General features: G+C 47.7%; 2 protein-coding genes across 5 annotated transcripts; one reads left to right on the top strand and one right to left on the bottom strand.

Annotated features, from left to right (window-relative positions):
- The first annotated feature begins 923 nt into the window (after positions 1–923).
- MTFMT (mitochondrial methionyl-tRNA formyltransferase) lies at positions 924–20,806 on the top strand. 4 transcript variants are annotated; one of them, XM_053272703.1, is made up of 10 exons: positions 924–1,122; positions 1,536–1,748; positions 3,691–3,813; positions 4,237–4,339; positions 4,700–4,775; positions 5,280–5,371; positions 5,994–6,075; positions 7,027–7,109; positions 8,173–8,253; positions 20,786–20,806. In XM_053272703.1, exons 1-10 carry the CDS (start codon positions 962–964, stop codon positions 20,789–20,791), a joined length of 1,020 nt encoding a protein of 339 aa, XP_053128678.1. In that variant the 5' UTR covers positions 924–961; the 3' UTR covers positions 20,792–20,806. The 4 variants fall into 4 exon arrangements, with proteins under 4 accessions (XP_053128678.1, XP_053128677.1, XP_053128679.1 ...); XM_053272702.1 differs by lacking the exon at positions 20,786–20,806 and adding an exon at positions 8,636–10,751; XM_053272704.1 differs by lacking the exons at positions 8,173–8,253; positions 20,786–20,806 and adding an exon at positions 7,560–8,171 and having other exon boundaries at positions 5,994–6,050; positions 7,002–7,109.
- On the bottom strand, positions 9,636–24,177 carry CILP (cartilage intermediate layer protein). Its single transcript, XM_053272700.1, has 8 exons — positions 24,056–24,177; positions 21,340–21,423; positions 19,909–20,178; positions 18,958–19,143; positions 17,725–18,039; positions 16,399–16,507; positions 15,330–15,487; positions 9,636–13,503 (listed from the first exon to the last, which is right to left on the bottom strand). The coding sequence occupies exons 1-8, from the start codon at positions 24,114–24,116 to the stop codon at positions 11,156–11,158; spliced, it is 3,531 nt and encodes a 1,176-aa protein (XP_053128675.1). The 5' UTR covers positions 24,117–24,177; the 3' UTR covers positions 9,636–11,155.
- Between the last annotated feature and the right edge of the window lie 144 nt (positions 24,178–24,321).

The raw sequence follows: 24,321 nt of genomic DNA, 5'->3' as shown, positions 1-24,321 counted from the left end.
AGAGAGACACCAGCAACAGCTACTGGAGGGATGCTGTGCTGGGGATGGATAGGGCCAATTGCTCTCCCCCTGCTCAATAAAAAAAAATGCCATGTTTAAAAGGTGCCTCTTAGCTCAGTTAGCAGGGGACATAGGAAGCTGCCTTCTACTGAGTCAGACCATTGGTCCATCGAGCACAGTATTCTCTACACAAGACTCTACACAAGCAGAAGTCTCTCTCAGCCCTATCTGGAGATGACGCCAGGGAGGGAACTTGGAACCTTCTGCAGGCAAGCAGGCAGGTGCTCTTCCCAGAGTGGCCCCATCCCCTAAGGGGAGTTTCTCACATGTAGTCTCCCATCTAAATGCAAACCAGGGCAGACCCTGCTTAGCAGAGGGGACAAGTCATGCTTGCTACCACAAGACCAGCTCTCCTCCCATGTTTCCTAGTCACGTAGTCAACCTGCTTTCCATATGATTTCCTGTGTCAGGAAAGATCCATGCAAATAGGAGAGATTCACCAGTTCCATTGTATTCCTGGATGCCACGGCTGCCAAAAGTGTCTGCTCTTCAACCTAAGAGGAAGATGTTTAATTAGCCCCCTGGCTACACCCCTTTCCCACGAGACAGCAAATGTGCAAACTTCTTTCCTATGAAGGCGAGGTATATATTATATATTTCGTGTTGCATGTCATTTGTTGGACTTGTTTTGTTTCTCATTTCATGCGAGGCCCCAGTTGAGGTTGCCACGGAAACGGCCGCACAGCGGTTGCTATGGCCGCCTAGCAACTGCAGCAATCCCAGAAGGCCGTGCGGGGAGCCAGGCTTCGGCCGAGCCCCGTGAGGAGCCTTAGGGGCGGGGAGGTGCTTCGGCCCCGCCCACATGCACGAAGGCCCCGCCCATGGCGTCGCGTGTTTACACGTCACAGCGCGCGACGGTTTGTTTCCGGAAGTGGGGCGGTAGCGACAGCCGGGGGCTGGGATGAGGGGATGGGCCCTGCGAGCCTGGCGGGGAGGGTGGCGCCGGGGGCAGGCCACGGTAGCCGGCGAGGCTCAGCAGCGAGAGAAGCCCCCCTGGAGGGTCCTGTTCTTTGGCACCGACGCCTTCGCTGCCCAGACCCTCGGAGCGCTCCATGCAGCCCGGTAGGGGGACGCGGAAGGAAGAGGCGGGAGACGGAGGTCAGAGGTCTGGGGGGGCCAGAGAAAGGCAAGGAAGGGTCAAGGAGCAGCAAGGGGGGGGCAAGTGGGGAGAAGCTGGCCTTGACCCCTTTGCTAAGCAGGGTCCATCTTACCCCATCCTTCCTAAAGTGGCAGTATAGCCGGTTTGGAATAGTTTAGAAGGGAACTCTGGTCACTTCTTGATTTAGAGTCACCCTTGGCAAAAAACCTACAAGAAATTGATTGGACAGTTGGTGATCTTCCCTGCATTTTGTTTCTCTTTGGTGCCTTTCCACACAGGGCACACAAGTGAAAGCATAGTGTTGTTGGGCTCAGCTTGGCAATGCCCCCCAGACCCTTTCTAGGGACTCTTCTTTTATCTTCTTGTCCTGTGTCAGAGATCCTGGACCAAGGCTGCTCGTAGACCACCTGGAGGTGGTGACCCTGCCGTCCCAGCTGCCTGCAGGTCTCCCAGTTAAGAACTATGCAGATCAGCTCCAGCTCCCTGTCCACCTTTGGCCAGATGTCGGGTCCTGCGAGCACTTTGATGTTGGAGTGGTGGCATCATTTGGGCACCTGCTCAGTGAGGACCTCATCCTGAAGTTCCCATAGTAAGGCCACGTCTGTGGGAAATGCTGAGTGTGGCAGAAATGATAAAACTAATTTTTGCTATCGGAAAATGTTAGGCAGGGGCTCTCAAACCTGGGCCGCCATATGTTGCTGGACTTCAACTCCCATAATCCCCAGCCCCAAAGGCCATTGGGACGGGGGATTATGCATCCCACAACATCCAAGATGCAGGTTTTGAGAACTCCTTTGCTAGAGGAAGACCTATAATTTGACCTATAATTTGAAGCCATGGTAGGGCAACAAGGGAGAAAGTGGGAAAGTATACTTTTTGTCCTGTGTGTGTGTGTGTGTGTGAGAGCGTGTGCACGCGGGTGCCCCCATGGGTGCATGGGTGCCCGTGTGCGTGCGTGTGCCCGTGTGAGTGCCTCTGTGTGCGTGGGTGCCTGTGTGTGTGCGTGTCCGTGTATGTGGGTGTACATCGTGTGTTCATGTGTCTTTACGTGCTCATGTGTGTTTGTGCACGTGTGCGCGCGCGTGTGTGTCTGCGCGTGTGCCCATGCCCATGTGTGCGCGCGTCTCTCTCTCTCTCTCTCTCTCTCTCTCTCTCTCTCTCTCTCTCTCTCAAACCTTACTTCTTCCATTAACAAATGGCTTCTAACATTGTGGCATTGCCAAAGAAGGTTTCAATGTAATCATCGTTCCACTCTAGAGCTGAATGAACCGCTTTTCCACTTTAGTTCCCAGTACAAAAGTATCTAGTATTTTCATAGTTGACCAGTCTAAACTGACACTGCTTTGCATCCAGAGAGAATCTTGAGCAATGGCAGCTTTTCGTGTTTACTGCATGTGCAGACCATGAATCACTCTTGTCTTTTTCTGTCTCCATGGTATTACCTTCTCCATTTTCAGGGTCTGTACTGAACTACTGCTGAAGTCATTTTGTAATACATAACACAGCTAAGGCTCCAATTCTTTGCACACTTAAACTGGGCATAAATACCATTAAACATGGTAGGACTTGTTTTGTGAGTGAAAATATGTAGGACTGAGCTGCAATGCAGATTAAAAGGGAGTCAAAACCCATCCTTCGTCCACATTTCCAGCATCCTGGGGACAGTCTGATGGAAAGACGCTTTGATTGTCTAGATGTGAAAATGGTGTCTCTAAAAAGCTCTGTGTCGCGTGTTGTTGAGCTATGTATAGAACAGATTATGGAATGAGCGTCTGCTGTGGTTGCTCTTTAAATAGCTTTTCCTGGCAGGAGCTTCTGTTCTCCTTCATTGGGCCTTGTGCCAGTCTTGGCGTAGCTGAAGCAGGTTCCGGTGAAATCAATGTATTGAAGGAAATCAAGAGATTTGGGCTGTTTTACTTTCCTGTGAAAGCGCTTGCAATTCAAACTATCAATTCCACACAATCATGTTTAAAAGTAACTTAAAAGTATTTTGTTGTGCTCTCCCTTCTACTCCCTCAATCCTTTGCTCCTGTGTATCTTTCCCCCCTGAAATTCTTAGTGTATGTCAGGATTAATTGACTTAATTGTTTATAGCAAAAGGCAAAAAAGCTGTAGGACCTTTTTCTCGGATTAGCTAAGCAGGGTCCACCCTGGTTACATTTGAATGGGAGACTTGATGTGTGAGCACTGTGAGATATTCCCCTTGGGATGGAGCTGCTCTGGGAAGAGCAGAAGATTCCAAAGCTCCCTCCCTGGCAGCATCTCCAAGATAGGGCTGAGAGAGACTCCTGCCTGCAACCTTGGAGAAGCCGCTGCCAGTCTGGGTAGACAATACTGAGCTAGATGGACCTATGGTCTACTCAGTATATGGCAGCTTCCTGTGTTCCTATTCTATTTCCATTCCTTTGGCAGTTATACTGAACATTGAGATGCTCTTGTTTTTTAAAAGCTGCAGCTAAAATAGTGGTTATTCACTTGTGTATGTTACAGAATTACTGGTCCTATTCTAACTTCCACATATTCTGATTCAGTGGCGTGCTGAATGTCCATCCCAGCTATCTCCCGAGATGGCGTGGCCCTGCACCCATAGTCCACACGGTGCTCAACGGAGATGCAGTTGCTGGGGTGACGATTATGCAGATTAGGCCTAAAAGGTATCGCAGCTCTATCATTCCGGGCAAGTGTCTCCTTTTAGAATCTCTAGTTCTGTGATTGCTGTGTGGTCCTCCCCAGTGTTTTTAAGTTGCGTGCTGCTGCTAATAATGCATACTTAAAAGAAGAAAAGATGTGCATTTATAACGTAGGACACTGTGCTTAATTTTAAAAAACGACATGTCTCAAAATCCAAGACAGACACTAGTAAAGATAGAAGTGTAAGCGATAGCTAGGAAGCTTTCCTTCTAAAACTGTTCAGCAATATGTTGTATTCTGAAGCAGGGGTCCAGGTCACAGGAAGGCATGCATTGTGATATAGGTGCAGTGGGGCAAGCCGTGGAAAGCTTGGAAGGCTTAAAACCATCTTCATCTAGATCCGGAATAAAAGGGAAGGTTTTTAATGCTGTGTGTTGCATTCCTAGGTTTGATGTAGGTCCCATTGTTCAGCAGGAACGACTTGATGTCCCAGCCAGTTGCTCATCGAAGGAGCTGGAGTCTTTGTTATCCAAACTGGGTGCAAACCTGGTAAGCTGGAGGTGCCCCCGGCAAGAGAAGGTTTTAAAAGAGCCCACAGTGATAAATTTATAACTTGGTGAACCAAGTAATGAGAGCCAGGATAATTGGGAGTTGGGGCCAGTGTTCTCTATAATAGGGATTCCCAGATGTTGTTGACTAAAGCCCCATCATCCCCAGCTGCAGTGGCCTTTGGCTGTAGCCCACAACATCTGGGAATCCCCGTTACAGAGAACGCTGGTTGGGGCACTCGGCTGCAGACGGACGAGGAGAAGAAAATGGGAAAACTCACCTTCTTGAATCAGGAATGTACCGTATGGGTGGGAGTTGTTTCCTCGCAGACTGTAATGTGCATTTGGGGTTGTCTTTCAGCTCATTGCTGTCCTGCAAAACTTACCTGAATGTTTACGGAACAAGAGAGAACAACCAAAGGAAGGAGTGACGTTCGGTAGGTACTCGCTACTTTTGTGCACTATTAACTTGTGGATTTCTATAGTTCTTCCATTGCCCGTTGTCTAATTCTGCGAACATGTACGTCTCCTGGAAGCCACAGTCTTCCACCAAGAAAACTGCTGCTTTCCCCCTCCACCCTTGAGAAATTCAGCAGCTGGTCCTCCTGATGGGGCTGCCTACAGGCACTTCCATGAAGTAGCAGGGAGAGTACCCCCGGTTTGCTTGTGCCTCCTTTCATCAGTTTCTCCACAGTGCATTGCAGAAAATACATACTGCTGGTGCAGTGGTTTGCGCTGTATGTTCAGTTAGAATGGGCTGGGCAAACGTGACCTTCCAGCTGTTGCTGAACTACAATACATTGTGTCGGGGGATGATGGGAGTTGTAGTTCAGCAACATCTGGAGGGCCAAGTTTGTCCACCTCCAATTCAGAATGTTTAGAGTTGCAAGGCCAGAAAAATGTATTCTTCTGACCTTCTGTTTTTCATGTTGGGTTTAAAGCTCCAAAAGTCACTGTTGCAATGAGCTGCATCCAGTGGGAAGAACAAACCCCTGAGCAGATACTACGGATGCATCGTGCCTTGGGAGTAACGGTAAGGCCAGCCTGGCACAGCAGCTGACAAATGTTACTCGTCTGCCTGCGCCCTCCCCAAGAAATTATGTGCCTATAGATACATATTTGAAAACTACTTTTTTAAAAAAGAACAAAGTCTCTGATTTCAGATCTTGGAGAAAACACAGCTGTTCTGGTTTTCTCCTTGCAGTCCCAGGAAGAATTTTTCCTATTCTGGTTCCCCTTCAAACTGACTAGAGACAAATTATTTTTGTTGAGTCATATTCCTTATTTACAATAAAATTGTGTTGGGAATATGCAGTACTGATATTGATTTTTAATATTTGTTTCCGATCTAAAATGTTCAATTTTCTCATTCTCTCTCTCTCTAATGGCTGAGATGGTCTCTTGAGGAAAACCAGCTTGCTTCTGCTGTTAATGAAATGCATGCATCTTGCTAATTTTCTGTTCAGTGTAATGTGCTTCAACTGATCTGCCTCTCAAGAACACAACAGAGAGAAGTGGGCATTAGATTCATGTCTGCATTAGCAGCTGAGCATGGAACCAGGAGGCAGCTAACAATTGTGGATTAATTTAGCTGAAATGTGTATAAACCTTCTGTAAGTTTCTTTGATATTTTGTCTCTTCCTGGATCTCTTCAGATGCCTCTGCAAACACTCTGGATGGGTACCACAGTAAAGCTCTTGGATTTTGTGGAAGTGGAGACTGTACCTGATCTCACTGGTATTTTTCCAAATCTTGTGACATTCTCATTGTAAGACATTGTGCAGACAATGATTAAAAGTAAGGTTGGGGGAAATTTCGGGAAATGGAGGGACCCTTTCCCCAGCGTTGCCTTTGATATATTTCTAACAGTTGTGCAGCTTAGCTCTCTTATTGCTTTCCTGCTTTGCCTTTTAATAACCAGTAAGAATCTCCTGGAGGTGTTTTAAAAAACGCTTCCTCTTCTATTACTCACCCCAATACCCCAAAATCAATGAGAAGTACCCTGCTTGGGTTCAAGATTCAGATGACATAGAGAATTATACTCGCTGGCAGATATGCAACTCCACATTTATTCCACTGGAGACTTGCGAAAACCAGAGTGTGAACCAGTTCTAGAAGCGTTGCTCCAGTGGAAGGAACATGGATGTTTTTAGCCCTGGGCCCTTGGGGCACAAGCCCCCCAACGTTCTACTGGTGCCCCAGATCTCTGGCATGTTGCCGCTGCTGGTGTTGTGTTTGGGTGGGCTGGAGGAACCAGCTTCCTTGCAGCAGTTTAGCAGCATTTCTGCTAACTTTAAAATGCTTTCTAGCTCAGTTTAGCAACCGGTTATCTGGATTTCAAAGTTCCTGGCAGAGCCATCAATTTGCAGGTACAAACATTAAGTGCAAAGACCAAAAGGGAAGAAAAACTCTGGATTGTTCGCATGGGGGAGGCACAAGAAATAAATCCAAAAATAGGAGCTGGGTAGGCATGAGTAAGGCTCTATGGGCCCGGGCTCTGGATCTTTTCATTACCTCGCCACACCCCTGGGAAGTTGCTCACATCTGTCGGCGAGAAGATACCTTCATTTGGGCTCGTTCTGGGTGGCTGAAGTTGAATTGGGGATTTTGAGGGGCGGGGGAGGCGTAACTCGGCAGTTACCTATTATTATGGAAAAGCAAAGTGTAGAATATCTCTATTGTGTTCAGATAGGTTAGTAACTGAAAACAGGACCATCCCAGGATCTGTGTCCTATCATAAGCAGTCACAGATGTTGGTGATCCGCTGCAAGGTATGTTTGCCACATGACCCTCCTCTTTGACATTTTTCTGTTACAATTTGACTGTTCTCAGGCTGCTGAACTGGGGCATCTCTCGTTGAGGTGGATTGAGGCTTACAAACTAAATTGAGGTTGAACTTCATTGCTTGTATTGCATCGCCTAGCAGAGGGAGAGGGTGTCAGACAAATAATTGTGCAGAATGCTAAAGCTCTGCTTAAATCTCTGCCTACCAACCTCTCAGCCTCTGCAACTTCATAGGAATGTGTTGCACATTTTCAAGCTTCTCTCTGTTCATGAGGGCTAGAAACCTGGGTGTGGGTTTTTTTAAAAGATTGAAAATGGAGTGACTGGATGCTGAATTCTGAACCCGTGTCCATATTCTGCAGCATGGTTGCAAAATGTGCTGAGCCCTCTCTAATTATTGGCTGCATCTGTGCATTTCCCCCCCCCCCCCCTTCCAGGATGGCTGGGTTGGAGCTAAAGCCATTGTATTTAAGAAGAAGCTGTCAGCTGCCGACTTCTACAATGGATACTTGCATCCTTGGTTTCAGCAGAATTCCAAAATGCCTCTTGAAGAGTGCCGGTTTCAGACACTCAAGCTGGCCACAGCAAAAAAGAGTCTGAAAGGAGGAGCAGCGTTGCATGTACATAACACCCAGCAGTACTAAGACACAATTTACTATGAGAGAAACAAAAAAAGATGCTAATGCAAGCAGCCAGGGTAGGAAAAATCCCAGCATCGTATCAAAAATGCACTGACAAAAAGTAGCCTCAGTATCTTCTTGTACAGCCATCTGCTGAAATGGTAAAAGACAGAAGGAGCGGAAGATATGGCTGAGGATGGTGTGGTTTGGCCACCTTTCCTGTATGGGTCTTACTAAATATTTTAGGCTACCAAGAAATGGTCTATTCATCCCTGAGCCTTTCAAACTTGAAATATTTTTCCAGCCCTACAAGAGGCTATGATGAAACGATGACTTTATCTTCTTTTTAATGTACAGGATTGCAGAGTTGACTGAGAACAATGTCAACCATATGGTATTATTGAACAATAAATTATTTTTGTATAAATAGGTTTGTCTCATAAAGGTGGTGGTCTGGAATCAAGAAGAGAAAAATATTTCTGTGGCCCACATTCCTAGTTTTGTGACACAGGTTAGTGTCCTTAAAAAAAACCAAGAGTGGTAAATAACTCTGAAAATGATCGCAAGTTCCTATCAAAACCAGGGTCCCCAAGTGTTGCTGGACTACTCCCATCACCCCCTGCCATTCTGGCTGAGGATAATGAAAGCTGTAGTCTACCAACATCTAGGGACCCAAGTTTGAGAACCCCTTTCTCATCACTTGGTCTGACTCCAGCATGACCAAGAAACAATTCTCCTACACAATGCTGTGCCCTCTCATGGGGACAGCCTCTCCATAGCCCCTGCCTGCTCAACATCTGCATGCCACACTCTGCCCACTTGGGAGGCCCACCACCCATCAGCTGGGGTGTCCACCCCAACAAGCAACCAATGATGATTATTTTCTTCCATAGAGATCATCTGTAAACCTAAAGGACACCCTGGAAAGCCAAGATGATCTCCATGAAAAGGAAGTGATCTCCATGAATGAAAACATGGGTTGCTTGCCAGGATGAACACCCAGACAGACTGGTGGGCACCCAAAGTGGGCAGAGTGGCACCCGCCCAACTGCCCAGCAGGGAGAGGGGCCAACTAAGCTCTGATCTTATTTTATTATGACAACACAAGTCACAAAGAAGCTCTACTCCATAATGGGATCTCCTGTTGCCAGCTGCCCGAGCAGAATTGTGCTGGAGAAGTGGGATATAAATACTCTACATCAACCCGGATTGGTGGCAGCAGAGCACAGGGAACCTTGTGAGGGGACCTCAAGTGCGGCGTCAGAAGGAGGCATGGATCAGGGCATGACCCTAAGCAAGACATGATCCATGTGGACCTTACTGGTACTGGGAGGTCCTCTGGGGCAGAGAGGGGGCATTGGCACTACCAGCATGGCCATTGCCCTGGATGACGATGGTGAGATCTCTGAGTCGACCAAGATCTCACAAAGTTGCCCCGGTTGGTTGGAGGTGTTTAAAGAACCTGTTCGCTGGAGGTGTTTAAAGCACCACTAAGCAGACAAGCACAGACAGCGTCTCCCACCGTGGCTTTAATTGGCAGATGATGTGCAAACAGGAGCACGCTCAGCTTCTGGTTTTGGATAGGAGGCTTTGCCCCTCATTCCTGGTGATACTGAGTATGCTGGATATAGTGTAAGGTCCCCAGCTCTGCTTATTGCCTCCTCCAAACTTCCAAAGAGAATTATGGGGCACATTTTGGCCCATTATCCATAATAAGGTGCCTTCAGTGTAAGGCCCACGTTTACACCCAGCCCTGAGAATTGCCCCAAGGCCCACGCCCCATGTAACTCCTCTCAGTCTACCAGCAAAGGCTCTTCACTGATGTTTCCCGCCTGCTACCCATAAGTGAATTAAGCCAGGAACAGCCCCTTTGGCAATGAATACACAGACAGCTGTAGAGCAAATAAAGAAATAAATATTATTCACATTTCAAGTACACCTTTTTCCAGTTAAAGCTTAATAGGAAGGAATCGCTTTATTCCTTTTTATTGGTTATGGTTTGCTAACTGGGCTGGCAAAGAAGCTGTTATCAGAAGAGTTTATGTACAGTCCTTTAACACTGGATGTTCCCGGCTAACCTTTTACAGTATGTAACCCTGTGCAGAAATACAAGCTCATCGTTACTGTGGATAGTTTTCAACTTTATTTGGTCGACAGCTCATCTATCTGAATGCAATCTGTTTCAAAAAGGCAACCTCGATGCCTGGGCTGCTTTAAAACGGTTATTTCCCGAGGGGCTTTCCCATTGGCACCTAAGCTAGATCTTCGCACATGGGCAGAGGTCAACTCAACTGCAGATAGGTGCTTGCTCTGCAGGTCACTCAGAAGTCACAGCCTTTAGCAACCAGCCAGGCCCAGATTTCAGGTGCCATTGACTGTGGGATGACTAGTCTTTTTACTCCTGCTTTGAGAGAGGGCATGCCCTCAGCTGCTGCCTGTGGGCTCCCAGCGTCATCTGGTGGGCCACTGTGGGAAACAGGATGCTGGGCTAGATGGGCCTTCTTGGGCCTGATCCAGCAGGGCTGTTCTGATGGAATACAGCTAACCAAATTCTGGCTATTTACAACAGTACACGGGACATTTGGTGTGGCTGGTATCATCTGGGTGGACAAATGCACACTGTGATTCCTGACACGGTCTACACTCCAAGGATGGAAAATAGGTTGATAGCGCTGCAATTCTTTCAGCTTTCAGTGTGTTGTCATGCTCTTGCTGTCCCAAGCATCAGGCCTGCAGCAGCCAGATTTGCAATGGTGCTTCAGAAGCTTTAAAAAGTTTTAAAACAAACAAAAACTACTATGAAGTTTTATTGATGTTATTTCGAGGAATGAAAGTGACAAAGGGCAGACATGTCCTTCAAAGAGGACTCCATGGAGAGAGGACAACATTTTGTGCAATTTTACCCTAACAGTATGGATATACCAATCAATTTTGTAGATTGTGAACCCTTTGGGGACAGGTAACCATCTTATTTGTGTATTTTCCTATGTAAACCACTTTGAGAACCTTGGTTGAAGAGTGGTATATAAATATTTTTTGTTGTGGATGTTGATGATAAAGGAGTGATAACACTTAGAAAGCTGTAAGTGCCACAATGCTATCACCTATTCCCATCCCTGGGGCGTAAACATAGACCACTATGAGCATTCATCCCCTGAGATGGTACCAAGGTCTAAAATGTCTGGGCCTGGCTCATGGATACCAGCATTTCATTGCGCTCCTTGGACAGCAACTGAATGTCAGTGAAAGGCTTTGAAGGAGATGTGACATTTCTCAGGCGTCCCCATACACTTGAGTGCTGGGAAAGATTCTGTGCCTTCTTACATAGAACTGTCCTCAACATTGATCCATGTGCTTTGGGGTGGTCATTGGGGGTTCAAACAGAGCTGATCAGACGGTTGGTGTGTAAAAGCTTACTGGGCTCTTTGTGGAATTCTAACTATGGGAATGCCCTTCCCCCTGATCCTGCCTGTACGGCCATCACTTGGTATTCTCACGCCTATCCTTTCTCGGAGAGGACTTACTCCATATCGGCCGGGCACATTCCGCAGCGATTGGAATACACTTTCTTGTTGCGCATCTCTTTCTTGGCAGCTGAAAGTTAGCGCCACACCCACGTTGCTCTTCATAAACCTTGAGGAGCCGTCTGATGTTCCGTCAAAACATCTGCCCAGAGCGATTTCCTTGGCTGTCCTAGGATCTTGGTCGGTAACGGTGTAGATCCCGTAGTTGTGACCCAGAGGATCCAGAGGAGCCAACATGGTATACTGGCTGGAGTCGTTATTAACTGCAACGGGAAGATGGTTCACTAGATACTCGTGTAGCATGCTGTTGACGCTTTCTCTGAAGCAGTTCCCCTGCGGGATAATTTTCACTAGCGTCCGGTCAACGCGTCCTTGGTCGTACAGCATGCCGCTGCACTTGAATTCCAAGCAAGCTGTTGAAAGGTTGGGTTGGTCTAAGTCACGGATGCTGCGCACGTCTCTGATGCCATAAAGCTGGCCCACGGTCCGTGGATGCGTGCCACCTGTGTTGCGAGATCTCACGTTCACCTCAAGAGGCCCATTTATTTTCACCTTAATGTAACATGCCCTAAACTCCATTGGCTTGGGCCACCAAGCCAAGTAGTCTTCAGTCCAGTTCATGGGGTCATCCTCATTAAAAGGAACAGTGTTGTAGTCATATCTGTCACCTTCGACCCTGTAAAACCTGAAGTGAGCAGCGGTGGAAGGAGCCCCTTCACATTCGCGGTGCTTATCATAGGGGTAGATGGGACCGTTGCTTTCTTCGGCAGCATTGGGGGTGGGCTTGGCCACGCTGATCCTGAAAGCAGTTTTCTTGACATGGCGATCAGTGTGATCTGTTCGCCTGTACTTTAGTTTGTTGAGATATGGTTGTGGGACTCCAATAGCAGCAGGGTTAAGCCTTGGGGAGGAGGGGACGGCTTCCAGTTCCTCTCCCCCAAGAGCTGCCATGACATAAGCACTGTAGGCATCTGGGTTTTGGTCATCACAGAAAGCTGGCACACAAGCTCCATTGAAGCCAGTGACTGCACTGTCAAAGCGACCCCATGCTCTGGGGTTGGAAGAATATCCTGCGGTTGGTTCCAAGTTGATCACAGAAATCACCACACCCATAACTTGCTCACTGGACAGGTATCTCTCACTTCTAAAAGCACGCACTTTGATGTAGCACCGTCTGCTCTCTGGGACGTCAAGGTTGAAAAGCCTCCTTTCTCTGATTTCCATGTTGCCCACCAGAAATGTTCTTTCCTCTCGCTTGCTGCGTCTGCTTTGGTCAAGATGGAAGTCTCCTTCTTCCTCCCATAAGCCTGTCTGTGGATTCAGAGACCAAAGCTTCATCCCCTTCAGGTGTTCTGGCATCCTGACCTGAGCAGAGTCGAGGTGGACTTTGACCTTCCCCGCGTTGAGGGACTCTGTGGCTGTTTCGTCTGTGAAATCCATAGAAAACATGCCGTATGTCCGCAGTGGGATCATGTCCCCTTCGTCGCCTACAAAATTCAGGTCGCTTTGTGCGGCGGCTGCACTGGAGACATTCCTTGGGTCCAGGAAAGTTACGCTGGCTTTTACTTTTCCTGTATAGGGCTCTCCATTCTGTCTGTAAAACGTATTGGGAGGAATTTCCAGTTCGGCTATTGGATCATCTCCCTCCATATCTCCTAAGGGTATCACACTGGACTCTGTTGATTCTAGCGTAATGGGTGGCTTTTTCCTCAACATCTTGATCTCGTGGAAGACAGCCCCACCATTTTTGTTGAAAGGGAGAACTTTTGTTGTGTTCACAAACTTCTGCAGGCGATCTACAAATGTGAGGACAAGCCTCTCCGTGGCTGGTGGCACCTGGATGGAGAAGGTTCCCTTATAGCCAGTCATGCTTACCCTGTTGTTCCCAAGGTATATATGTCCAAACCTCAGAGGTTCCCCAGTATCGGAAGCCACGGCTCTTCCTCGGACTACAACCTTAGTTTCCACGCACTTCTGACAACCGCACTCCACTGCCACTTTGATAGGAAGTGTGTATCTGCCACATGTTATTTCTCGGGTTTCTGTTCTGGAGACCCCACAGCAGTACGCAATGGCGTCCTTGCACCGGAGTCCATTGTCCAACGATCCGGCACACGTATCAGTCAGGCATCTACCAACATCATAGTAGAAAGAACCGGTGGAGTTTTGGTAGCAGTCGTGGGGCAGTCGGATGAGGTAGCTCTCAGGTTTGGGGTTGCAAGGAGCTTCATCCTTTGCTGTCGAAATAGATTTCATTTATTAGTACCCCGTATGGGCATCGCCATAGTACCAGTCGCTAACTCTAAGGACCCAGGCTGAGCAACCCTTCTGCAGGATTGTTACGCAAAGGGGACAAAAATTAAAAATAAACCAGGATTACTCTCAGCCTTTCTTGTTGCAGAATGTGGATCCAATGCATCAAGCAGCATTGAGCAAACTTGCATGTAGTATTATGAAGTCTGCGGAAACTACTGTGTCTGAGTGGAAAGGGATTTTCTGAACTGGTGTCTGTAATGCTTTCTATACAGTGGAGAAACCAGCAGCTAAACATGGGACCTTGGCTCTATGACGACTCCTCTAGAATGTAGGATAAGAAGTTGCCTTCGGAAAGAAATCTTGATTCCATTCCGCATTGTTCTAAGAATTCTAATTAAGTATGGTTCTAGAAGAACCCTATCACTTACGCAGGAAGCTACCTTATACGGAGTCAGATTATTGGTCCATCCTGCTCTGTATTGTTGACACTAGGCTTGTCCACATGGCCCTAAAGTGGGTTGGAGGAGCACCCAGCCAAGCATGCTCCCGATCAATGGTGGTGTAGACTCCAAGGTAGGAGGAGAGGAGAGTGATCATGTGGGAGGCAGGGGCTGGATGGCTTTTCGACCCAGCCTTGGCAAAATGCTAGGGGGCAGAATGTGGGCAGGGCATGCCCATCTGACCCAGATCCCACCTGACCCAATTACTCTCCCTTCCCCTACCTTGATGTTTGAGTTCATACAACTGCAGATTGGGAGATCTCATGGCTCTGGGCACTCTTCCAACCCTGTTTATTAGTATTAATTCCTGCTAACTTGGCAAAGAGGCATCTTTTCCAAGTGGTGATTCTCTTTATTGAGCAGGGGAGAGTAACTGGCCCTACCCAACTGAAGCACAGCATCCCTCCAGTGATTGTTGATGGTGTCTATCTTGTGTTTCTGTTTAGATTGTGAGCCCTCTGGGGGACAGGGAGCCATCTTATTTAATTATTATTTCTCTGTGTAAACTGCCCTGAGCCATTTTTGGAAGGGCGGTATAGAAATTAAATTAAATCAATCAATCAATCTTCTCTGGAATGGAGCGGGCACATTCACATATTTGGCAGATTTACCCTGAAGTCCCTGCAAGCTATCGGGGTGCACTTCACACACGATTCAGGTTTTTCACTGCTTGGTAGAGTGCAACCCAATTTATATCTGAGGTTCTTAAAAAATCCACATTTTGCATCAGGGGTTTTTGGACAGCGCTGAGTTCGCAGTAAAGCCTCGTAGAAATCTTGCGGTAAAGCCTGCTGTGTGGAGAACTCCCAGCACAACAACAGAGCTCAGGGTTGTGTGATCAAGCCTACTGACTGGCCACAGCTCCGCAGCGTTCGGGCTCAGGGATCTTTCCTACCTTGACTTGCGGATGCCAGAGACTCCGCCCAGGATCTTCTGCATGCAAAGCAGATGCTTTACGTCCCCTGAATTATGGTCCCATCACCTGGGCCAGGGCCAGACTATTTTGCACCCTAGGCAAACACATTGACAGTCTACACTCTGCGCGCCTCTGAGGTCTGCGCCCTAGGCAGCTGCCTAGTTGGCCTCATGGTAGCACCAGCCCTGCCCATCACAATAAAAGAAGCCTTCTATTGAACAGATCCCTAAGGATCCCTAAATTTGGCCTCGGAACTGTCAATTTCCTCCCCGCACCCTTTGAGTGAAGAGTCTCTTGAACTCAATTTTACTTCCATCCCCTGCAAACAATGTGTCAAGAATCCCTGCAGCCCACCCTGCTTGGTTCCTTTTCCTCCACCAAAGTTTCTCACCTACGAGGGTCAGTATGGCCGCTTTTGACTTCACAGATCCTGCGTCGTTGCTGGTCTTGCAGGAATATTGTCCAGCCTGGCCCAGTCTCAAGTTCTTTAAGAGCAGCTTGCCTTTGTATTTGTACAATGCTGGATCCAGCAAGGTGTCATTGTGGAACCTGGAGGAATTTAAAATTCAAGAGCCACAGCAGAAGCTATTTTGTTTTTCTCAGAATGAGATTTTGGTTTAGGAAGAAAGGGGTTCATGAGTGGCAAACGTGACAAACTTGAAAAATCATAAACAGTGAGGAAGGCGAGAAAGCTTTCTCCTCTTTCCTTATTTTAGAACTTGGGGCTCTCAGTGCAATGGAGAGCAAGCGTGTTGTAGTAGTAAGAGCAAACTTGAGTCCTCAGATGTTGTTGGACTACAAATCCCATTAGCCTTTGGCCAATGTGGCTGGGGATGATGGGAGTTGTAGTCCAACGACATCTGGGGACCCAGGTTTGAGAACCTCTGGGTTAGATTGTTGGACTAGGGCTGGGGAGACCTGAGTTCAAATCCTCATTCACACTGGGTCACTCACTTCTCTCTCAACCTAACCTACCTCAGAGGGCTGTTGCGGGGATAAACATAACCCTATACACCACTAGTCTGGGCTCTTTGGCGGAAGAGTGGGATATAAATGTAAACATCAATGGATGCAGGCTAAATGCAGGGCAGGCTAAGTGAGAGGCCTTCTTTGTACAACACAAAATCACCTTAAGGAACTCCTTGCCACTGGCCTTGATGGCCTTAAGAGGCTTAGATAGATTCATGCAGCAATTGGTGCATCATTGCGCAAATCTTCCTTAACCAAGATTTATATCTCAGTGTGCTGGGAGCCATCTCCCCCTCTGTGCGTTTTACGTCAAATGTGACTTAATCTGTTGCGTTGGAGCCAAATGTAAACAGTTATGGAGTATTATGGTTTCTTGATTGCATTTATTTATTCAATGCATCATAAGCAAACTACGGCATTGCAAACAGCGTATAAACTTTCCAGGGGCCAAGAAGTGTTGAGGGTTCTGTGGTTTTGCTTTCATGTCTTACCAAAGGTATCGGTCAGGTGCTGGCTCCCCGACAGCATGGCAGCAAAAAGAGGCCGCCTGGCCTTCTCTTCTGGCTTTGTCCTCCGGATGCTGCACCATATATGGCCTGTCTGAGGAGGGGGGAGATGCGGGGGGGAGGAAACAGGCCTGAGGCACATCTCTTCTTTTAAAGAGAGAAAACAAGCACGGACATTCCTTGCTCTGGTGCCTTGGAATGGTGAGCTTTACTCTCCTTCATTTTTAATACCTCTAATACCTGACTTGTCTTCCCTCTCTGCGTGTGATCCACATACGAAGCAGAGCTTTAGTCCTTCAAGCTCAGTATTGTCAACCCAGATTGGCAGCGGCTCTCCAAAGTTGCAGGCAGGAGTCTCTTTCTGGAGATGCTGCCAGGAACTGAACCGGGACCCTTCTGTGTGCAAAGTGGATGCCCTGAGCTCAAACCCCATCCTCTAAGAGGAATATCTTACAGTGCTCGCATAGGAAACATAGGGAGCTGCCTTATACCGAGTCAGAACCTTAGTCCCTCTAGCTCAGAATACTAGCGCAGTCTACCCTGGCTGGCAGCAGCTTCTCCAAGGTTGCAGGCAGGAAACTCTCTCAGCCCTTCCTGGAGATGCCAGGGAGGGAACTTGCAACCTTCTGCACAGATGGCTCTTCCCAGAGCAGCCCCAGGGAAATATCTTACAGCGCTCCCACATGTAGACACCTATCCAAATGCAAAGCAAGGTGAATCTTGCTTAGGAAAGGGACATGCTCACCACTCAAAGCCCGGTTCTCCACCCATGTCTCATACCATTATGGACATCTTAATTAGGGATGTGCAAACCAGTTCAGCCTCAAGCCAGTTCAACATCGAACCGGTCCAGCTCGAAGTCAAGCCAACCCACCTCCCCGGACCGGTTTGGTGGTTCTACAGGGGTTTTTTTTTAAGTTTGTTTTTTTTTTTTTAAACTCACCTCTGGGTTCTGCAGCCTCATGGAGTGTTGCCACGGCCATGGGGAAGTGTCTCCGGCAGTTCCCCCTCCCCCTGCTGGCTTCCCCGTGGTCCCTGAAGGGCCATTTCAGCCCATTTTCTGACCTTTGGCCCTTTCTGAGGTGGTGGTGGCCATTTTGTAGGCTGCCACGCATGTGCCCTGACCATTTGTCCCCCCGCCTGAGCTGGGCCCAAACCAGTTGAGCTCGAGTCCAATTCGATTTGACCCAAACCGGGTTTTCCGGTTTTGTGCACATCCCTAAACATAGTGTACAACTATCAGTCAGGGAAGGACCACATGAAATCCACTGTCCCTACATCTTTGGGTGAATACGCTGAATGGCTTTTTACCTGCTCTCTTCAAGTGGACATGGACTGAGGAGGAATTCTCCGAGCCCTCGGACACGGTGGCCAGAGCCGCTGCATACTTGGCCTTTTTGATATGCAAAACAGTTCTGCCATCAGGGCAGACACCAGGAATCTGAAATTCCCCCTCCTTGTTGGATATCGTCAGTAACTTTGTCTTCTTGGCTTGCAGGTAAATGGAAGCTCCGGCCGCAGGGGCGCCATCTGGGAGGGAGACTTTGCCATGGAGAAGGTGCTCCTCACACATGCACGCATCGCATTCCGCATTCACGTGGCCCATGGAGCAAGTCAAGTTGCAAACTGAGGGGTGGAGGGAAACAACAAGTGAATCGCTTTCCCATACGATGCTTTTCTCAAAAAAACCCCAAAACACTGTAAAGGAACGTGAGGGCTGCAGTCTTTAGTCGATTGACTGATTAGATGGTTCAATTAAAAACACTTGGATCAATTAAAATGGCGCCTCTGATTAACGTTAAAAAAATGCAGAGGGCAGCCACAGAGGCATTCCCATTTTTGTGACCCTCCCTAAGCACTGAAGGGCCAGGATATACATATTTTAAATTATAGAACTCTTGTTTTCTCTTGCCTCACTTTCAAACGTATACAGATCGAATGATTGATTCAACTTAGGTAATACGATTCATTGGCTAAAATTTCATTATGGTCTTTGGATGGTGTTCTATATTCTCTCTTACACTTTCCAATATGTCTTAGTATTTTCCAGATAGATATCTAATGTGTCAACGGGGATATGGAGAAAACTTCTAAGAAAATTATTTGAAATTTCTCCCTATGATGAACTCTGACATTCCCTCCAAGAGTCTAGCTCAGTAGGAAGCAGCTTCATATGGACAACAGGGTGTTTAGCCAAATGTCCTCATGAGGATTAGGTGGTTCCCCCTGTTTTCATTGTAATGTGGCCCTCCTTCTAACCAGCAGACTTTTCTCCTGCATCTCAAATCAGCTTGCAAGTTCCTGTGGGCTAACCCAAGAAGAGCCCAGCTGCTGCACAGCAAAATTCCATCTAGCTTAGCATCCTGTTCCCCACCGTGGCCAATCAGATGCCTCCCAGAAGCCCACAAGCAGGGCTGGGAGGCAACCCCCCTCCCTCGTCCTTTGTCCCCCAGCAACTGGTCCTCAAAGGGATGTAGTCTCTACATATGAGGCCCCATCTCTGCAATGGACCAGCAGCACCGTCTTCTGAGTTTTGTGGGTCACCTGAGCAAGGGGTTCCAGTGCAGCGTCTCCCTTCCTCGCTCACTTCTTTGCAGCGTGGGTCCCAGAGGCTTTCTGCGAGGCAGGTTCTGGTCCGGGTCTGGATGCCAGATTGGTCACACGGGGCAGTGCACTCGCTCCACTTTGACCACGAGGACCAGAGCATCTTTGAATTCTGAGATAAAGAGCCTGAAAATAGAGGTGGGTGCTTGCTGCGTTACTGAGGTCTAGCAACCTAAATCCAGAAGGACTTGAAACATAGCAAAGAGGGCTTTCCTTCCTTCTCCTACCAGAAGTGAGTTGCTCTTGATGGATCTCCAAGGCATATTTCTCTGCTTCAGTACCTGAGCTTATGCTTTCTAGTGCAATCCCAAATTCATTTTTCTGGGTAGATGCACAACCTAGCTAGACCACTACTGCATCAGACTACATGTTACATTAAGCATGTGCTGGTGTGCTTTTTCTTTTAAATTTAATAGCAGTCAGATCACCCCCACCCCCACCACAGACCAGGACTGTGGAGGAGGGGCGCTTTAACACTATGCCCTGCTACAGTCTTTGCAACTGACACAAGGACTGACCAATCAGCATTATGCAAAGCCAGCTTCTACAAAAACAACCCCTGCCCTCTGGGTCCAAGCAGAAAAAGTTACATGTGTGTAAATCAAGGCTGCTCGGCTTAGGGCCCCCCAGCTGGTTTTGTACTACAACTCCCATAATCCACAGCCACAGTAGTCAATAGCTAGGGATTATGGGAATTGTAGGCCAACACCTGCAGGAGTTGAACAGCCCTGGTCTAAATGCAGTGACTACACAGTCACTGTTCTGTGTCTGCAAAATGGGAACCATTATCCTACTCATTTTTGCTACGTAAACCATTGTGAGAATTGTTTTGCTGAAAAATGATATTATAGTAAGAAATCATCACTGTGCCATGGATAGTTCAGCACTGACCTGGGGGGCACAGGAAACGCACAGCATAATTCAAGCAGGTTTGCCCTGCTGACTGCTCCTTGTTCAGGCACCAGAATCCCTCCCGAGCATCCAAGTGGACCACCTGCCCTGTGCTGTCTGCAGGGGTCCAATCTGTCGTCCGGGCTTCGATGCGAATGGGCATTGGGCACACCCTATCCCGGTAGTAGAACCGGATGGCGTCAATGCGCTCGTAATCTCCGTTGCCGCCAGGGTGGTCAATGTTGAACCAGGTTGTCCATGTGCCATGACCTGAAGGATGCAGAAGTATATTCAGAAGTATATTCAAGTATATTCAATATTCATCTTGAGCACTAGGCAAACATTGTGGCCATCATATCGTTTTGTTGAAATTCCAAGCTCTCCCTGTCTTTGCATAAATAAATACTTTACATTGTTAAACTATGGAATTCTCTGCCACTTGACATGGTGATAGCCACCAATGAATCTAGGCAGTTTTAAAAGGGAGTTAGACAACATCGGAAGCTACCTTATACCGAGTCAGATGATTGGTCCATCTACCTCAGTATTGTCTACACAGACTGGCAGTGGCTTCTCCGGGGTTACAGGCAGGAGTCTCTCTCAGCCCTATCTTGGAGGTGCCAGGGAGAGAACTGGGAACCCTCTACATGTATGCACAACCGAGAGACCCGGGTTCAAATCCCCCTTCAGCCATGATACTAGCTGGGTGACTGGGCCAGTCACTTCTCTCCCAGCCTAACCTACTCCACAGGGTTGTTGTGAGGAGAAATCTAACTATGTACACCACTCTGGGGTTCTTGGAGGAAGAGCAGACTATAAATGTTAATAATAATGATGATAATAATAATAAATACTAATAAATAATTATTTCTATCAGGATTAGGTGTGATCAGGACCAGAACCTTTTTTTTTTAATAGCACAAGATTATTAAGCCTCCTATGGAAGATTTTCAAAGCAAAGCGATTCCTATTCTAGCAAAAGGACCAGAAAAGATGTGACCACCAGTCTTTATTTTTCAACTGCAGAGATGCTCAAAACGAACACACACTTTATACATTAACATTACAGCTTCTAGGGTGGTTGCCAGATTTGGTTCGGCCATCCTCCTTGTCTTTCGGGATCAAAGGAAACAAGGGAGATTGTAGACAGAAGCACAACCTGCGATCCTCTATTTTGATTTTCAGCGTTCCAGCAAAAAACAAGGCAGGCTGTCTTTCTTGTGGGGATAGCCAAAAACTGCTGGCAGGAGCAGCGGCTGACATGTTTTCCATGACCAAAGGAGGTCATGGAGACAAACTGGTTGGATCTGTCAAAAATTAAGTAGTTGTCTGTGGGTTGGGTTTTTTTTTTAACGCAACAACTTATTCACAAGCACAAGACATCCTCTGTCTTTCCGGAAACAAAACTACTGGAGATGGAAAATGACTTACTGTCTGAGCCGTGCTTGCTTGAAAGGCTGTGGGGTTTCTGTCCCAGGTGGATCCTGCTCACTGATTGCTTCAAAACCCGCTCGCCTGGGGAGACAAGCCAGAAACACATTAACGAATTGGAGGAAACAGTGTGTTGAAATGAGGACGGTAGCCTAAAGTCTGGTTTACCCAGTATTTTGTTTTTAAGAAAGGGCTGGGGTTTAATCACGCCTGCAAGTGAAGCCTGCCCTTTTCCATATGCACCGTCTTGTTCACGAAGAACTGGGGATAAGCAGCTTCTGGTGATCCTACCATCTGGCGGCCGCTGCTGAGCAAGCCTTTTTGGTGGTGGCCGCTCACCTTTGCAGTCAGCTTCCTAACAATGGGCAACAGATTCAGGAGCTTGTCTCTTTAAGTAGCCTGTTGAGATCTTTCTTTCCAGACAGTCCTTTTTGTATCTACGGTGGTATTGATTGCTTTAATACTGGCTCTAGATTTCATTTTCAGTATCTCCTCGTAACTTTATTTGTATGGTTAAAATCTTCTAGTTGTATCCTGCTTTGAAATCCGAGAGAACTAAAAATAATAATAACGTAAGAGAATGCGCCCGATCTCATCTGATCTCGGAAGCGAAGCAGGGTCAGGCCTGGTTTTTAGAGGAGACCTGGTCTTGTGGTAGCAAGCATGACTTGTCCCCATAGCTAAGCAGGGTCTGCCCTGGTTGCATATGAATGGGAGACTTGATGTGTGAGCACTGCAAGATATTCCCCTCAGGGGGTGGAGCCGCTCTGGGAAGACCATCTAGGTCTCAAGTTCCCTCTCTGGCAGCATCTCCAAGATAGGACTGAGAGAGATTCCTGCCTGAAGCCTTGGAGAAGCCGTTGCCAGTCTGTGAAGACAATACTGAGCTAGATGGGCCAATGGTCTGACTCAGTATATGGCAGCTTCCTATGTTTCCTATGTTCCTAAGATTCTCTTCCCAGCCCCAGCCCCTAAATGGGATGTCTTACAGTGCTCACACATGCAGTCTCCCATTCAAATGCACACCATGGCAGCTCCTGCTTAGCAAAGAGGACAATTTATGCTTGTTGCTACCAGAAGAAGATCAGGATGCTTTCCAGATTAGACCCTACAATGGGGTCAGGACAAATCTCGGAAGTGTGCTTCCACATTTCCTGCGTTCCAACACCGCAATCCCTACGTGGACGGTGCCGTTCACATTTCCAGTGCCTTGTTGCGAATTTAATTGCTGCCACATAGAACAAGGATGTCGTGTATCCGGGGTGAAAAAGCTGCTGTTTTTTCGGGTTGTTAGTTGCTGCGAGACTGGTCCCCCTGCTGTTTTTGTTCCGAATGCAACTTGCCCAAATGGAGGCATTTTGCTGCTATTCCAGCAGCTAGTCTGGAAAGCACCCTGCTTTTCCCCCAATGTAACCTGGCAGGTTGACAGCCCGGGGATTATTCCGCCTCATCTTTGCTGCCATTTAGGCAGCCAGCACTCCCAGGCGCCAAGAGGTATGTGTGTTTGTGCGAGATGCATTTAAACAAAAGGATACATTTCAATTACACTCGCCGTTTGTCTCCTTAATTTCACGGCAGCCAAAAGAGCCTGTAGGGCAACAGAGCAGTTGGCTTTGGGAAACGGAACCGAAAGGTTTCATGCCTGCTCTCTGTCAAATTCTATTTCCACAGAAGGGCTCCAACCAGCTGCTGTCTGCACAGGCTGTGAAGCAAAACCTCTCTACGGAGCTGAACATATTAGAAGCCCAGATTGAACACATCCGCACTGGGGTTGGGTTGGGTTTCTGGGAGCTGAGAGGCAGACCCAGCTGCTGGTAGCAGAGCCGACCCATAGAATCCAAACCAGGGCATGCTGAGCTTTGTGCAAATCCACTCCACAGAGGTGCTCACTGCAGAGTGGCCCTCAGACGTATTGAGTCGCTCGGCCTTGAGCTAACATATGGCCATGCAGACCCTCAATTCAGAGAGGCAGCCACAGAATACTTGTTCCTTGTTATAAATTGTATCTGGTTGTTATTTTTGCACCATTTGGTTGGATGGATGGATGGATGGATAGATAGATAGATAGATAGATAGATAGATAGATAGATAGATAGATAGATGCTATTAAAATATTTATGCACTGCTTTTTAACACAGAAAAGTTCTCAAAGCATTTTACCTAGCAAATAAAATGAACTAAGAGAAAACGTAAAACTGTAGTTCCCGCTCCCAAAGGGGTTCGCAGTCTGAACCACAGCGGCTGGAGGGATGTTGAGCTGCATTGCTGCTTAAAAAGGTGCCTCTTTGCCCAGTTAGTAGGGAGGGTTCCCAAACTATGTACCACAAGAAGGCCTGAAGATGATTCCCGGTCCACTCCAGAGGTGCACCCAGGTAATTTTGGAGCCTGGACCTAGAAGCTTTTGGACCCACCCACCCCCCACTGCTGCAAATTAAGCATCATCACGCTCTACCAGGTGACCACACCACTCGGGACAGTCTAAAGAGGATTTGGGGGTCCCCCAGGGGCTGTGGAGGCCCTGGAGTTGAGCCCCAAAGTCCAGGGGTAAGAGCGCCTCTGTCCCTGTCCCTTTGGAAACACCATCTAAACTCCCAGTCTTTAAAAAAGAAAAAAGAAAGGATGCTTCTTTGAGCACCTCTGGGATAGCTCCCTGAACAATCTCCAGAATGCTAAATTGAAATCCCTGCCTCTGCAATTAATCGTCCGTAATGCTCACCAAAAATACAGGTTGCTTCAAGAAGGAGTAAGAAAGAAAAGAGGCATTTGGTTCTATCCATCCTTTCCGCCAGGGGCAGGACCAGTTGCAAAGAAGCCGGGTCCCAATCCAGCAGAATGCATACAGAGGCTCCTTCACCAGTTTTCAGGCCGCATTAGACTTCCTGCATGGAACAACCCAGAAGGAAAAACATCCCCCTCATTAGGAGCCCAAAATGAAAACACCCAGGCCCTCTTTGACGGGTCTCTTGGGCCATGCAAACTGAG

This window comes from Hemicordylus capensis, chromosome 10 (assembly GCF_027244095.1).
Source record: "Hemicordylus capensis ecotype Gifberg chromosome 10, rHemCap1.1.pri, whole genome shotgun sequence".
Classification (NCBI taxonomy): domain Eukaryota; kingdom Metazoa; phylum Chordata; class Lepidosauria; order Squamata; family Cordylidae; genus Hemicordylus; species Hemicordylus capensis.
This window is presented reverse-complemented; position numbering and strand designations above follow the sequence as displayed.

Excerpts from the sequence above, each read along its gene's own strand:
- MTFMT (XM_053272704.1), top strand. The coding sequence starts at position 962 with ATGAGGGGATGGGCCCTGCGAGCCTGGCGGGGAGGGTGGCGCCGGGGG. Across the intron at positions 1,123-1,535 it reads GGAGCGCTCCATGCAGCCCG|AGATCCTGGACCAAGGCTGC; the intron begins GTAGGGGGACGC and ends GTCCTGTGTCAG. Across the intron at positions 7,110-7,559 it reads TGTTGGTGATCCGCTGCAAG|GATGGCTGGGTTGGAGCTAA; the intron begins GTATGTTTGCCA and ends CCCCCCTTCCAG.
- CILP (XM_053272700.1), bottom strand. The coding sequence starts at position 24,116 with ATGGATAGAACCAAATGCCTCTTTTCTTTCTTACTCCTTCTTGAAGCA. Across the intron at positions 20,179-21,339 it reads AAGCAAGCACGGCTCAGACA|GTCATGGCACATGGACAACC; the intron begins GTAAGTCATTTT and ends TGCATCCTTCAG. Across the intron at positions 18,040-18,957 it reads CACTGGAACCCCTTGCTCAG|TTTGCAACTTGACTTGCTCC; the intron begins GTGACCCACAAA and ends TCCACCCCTCAG.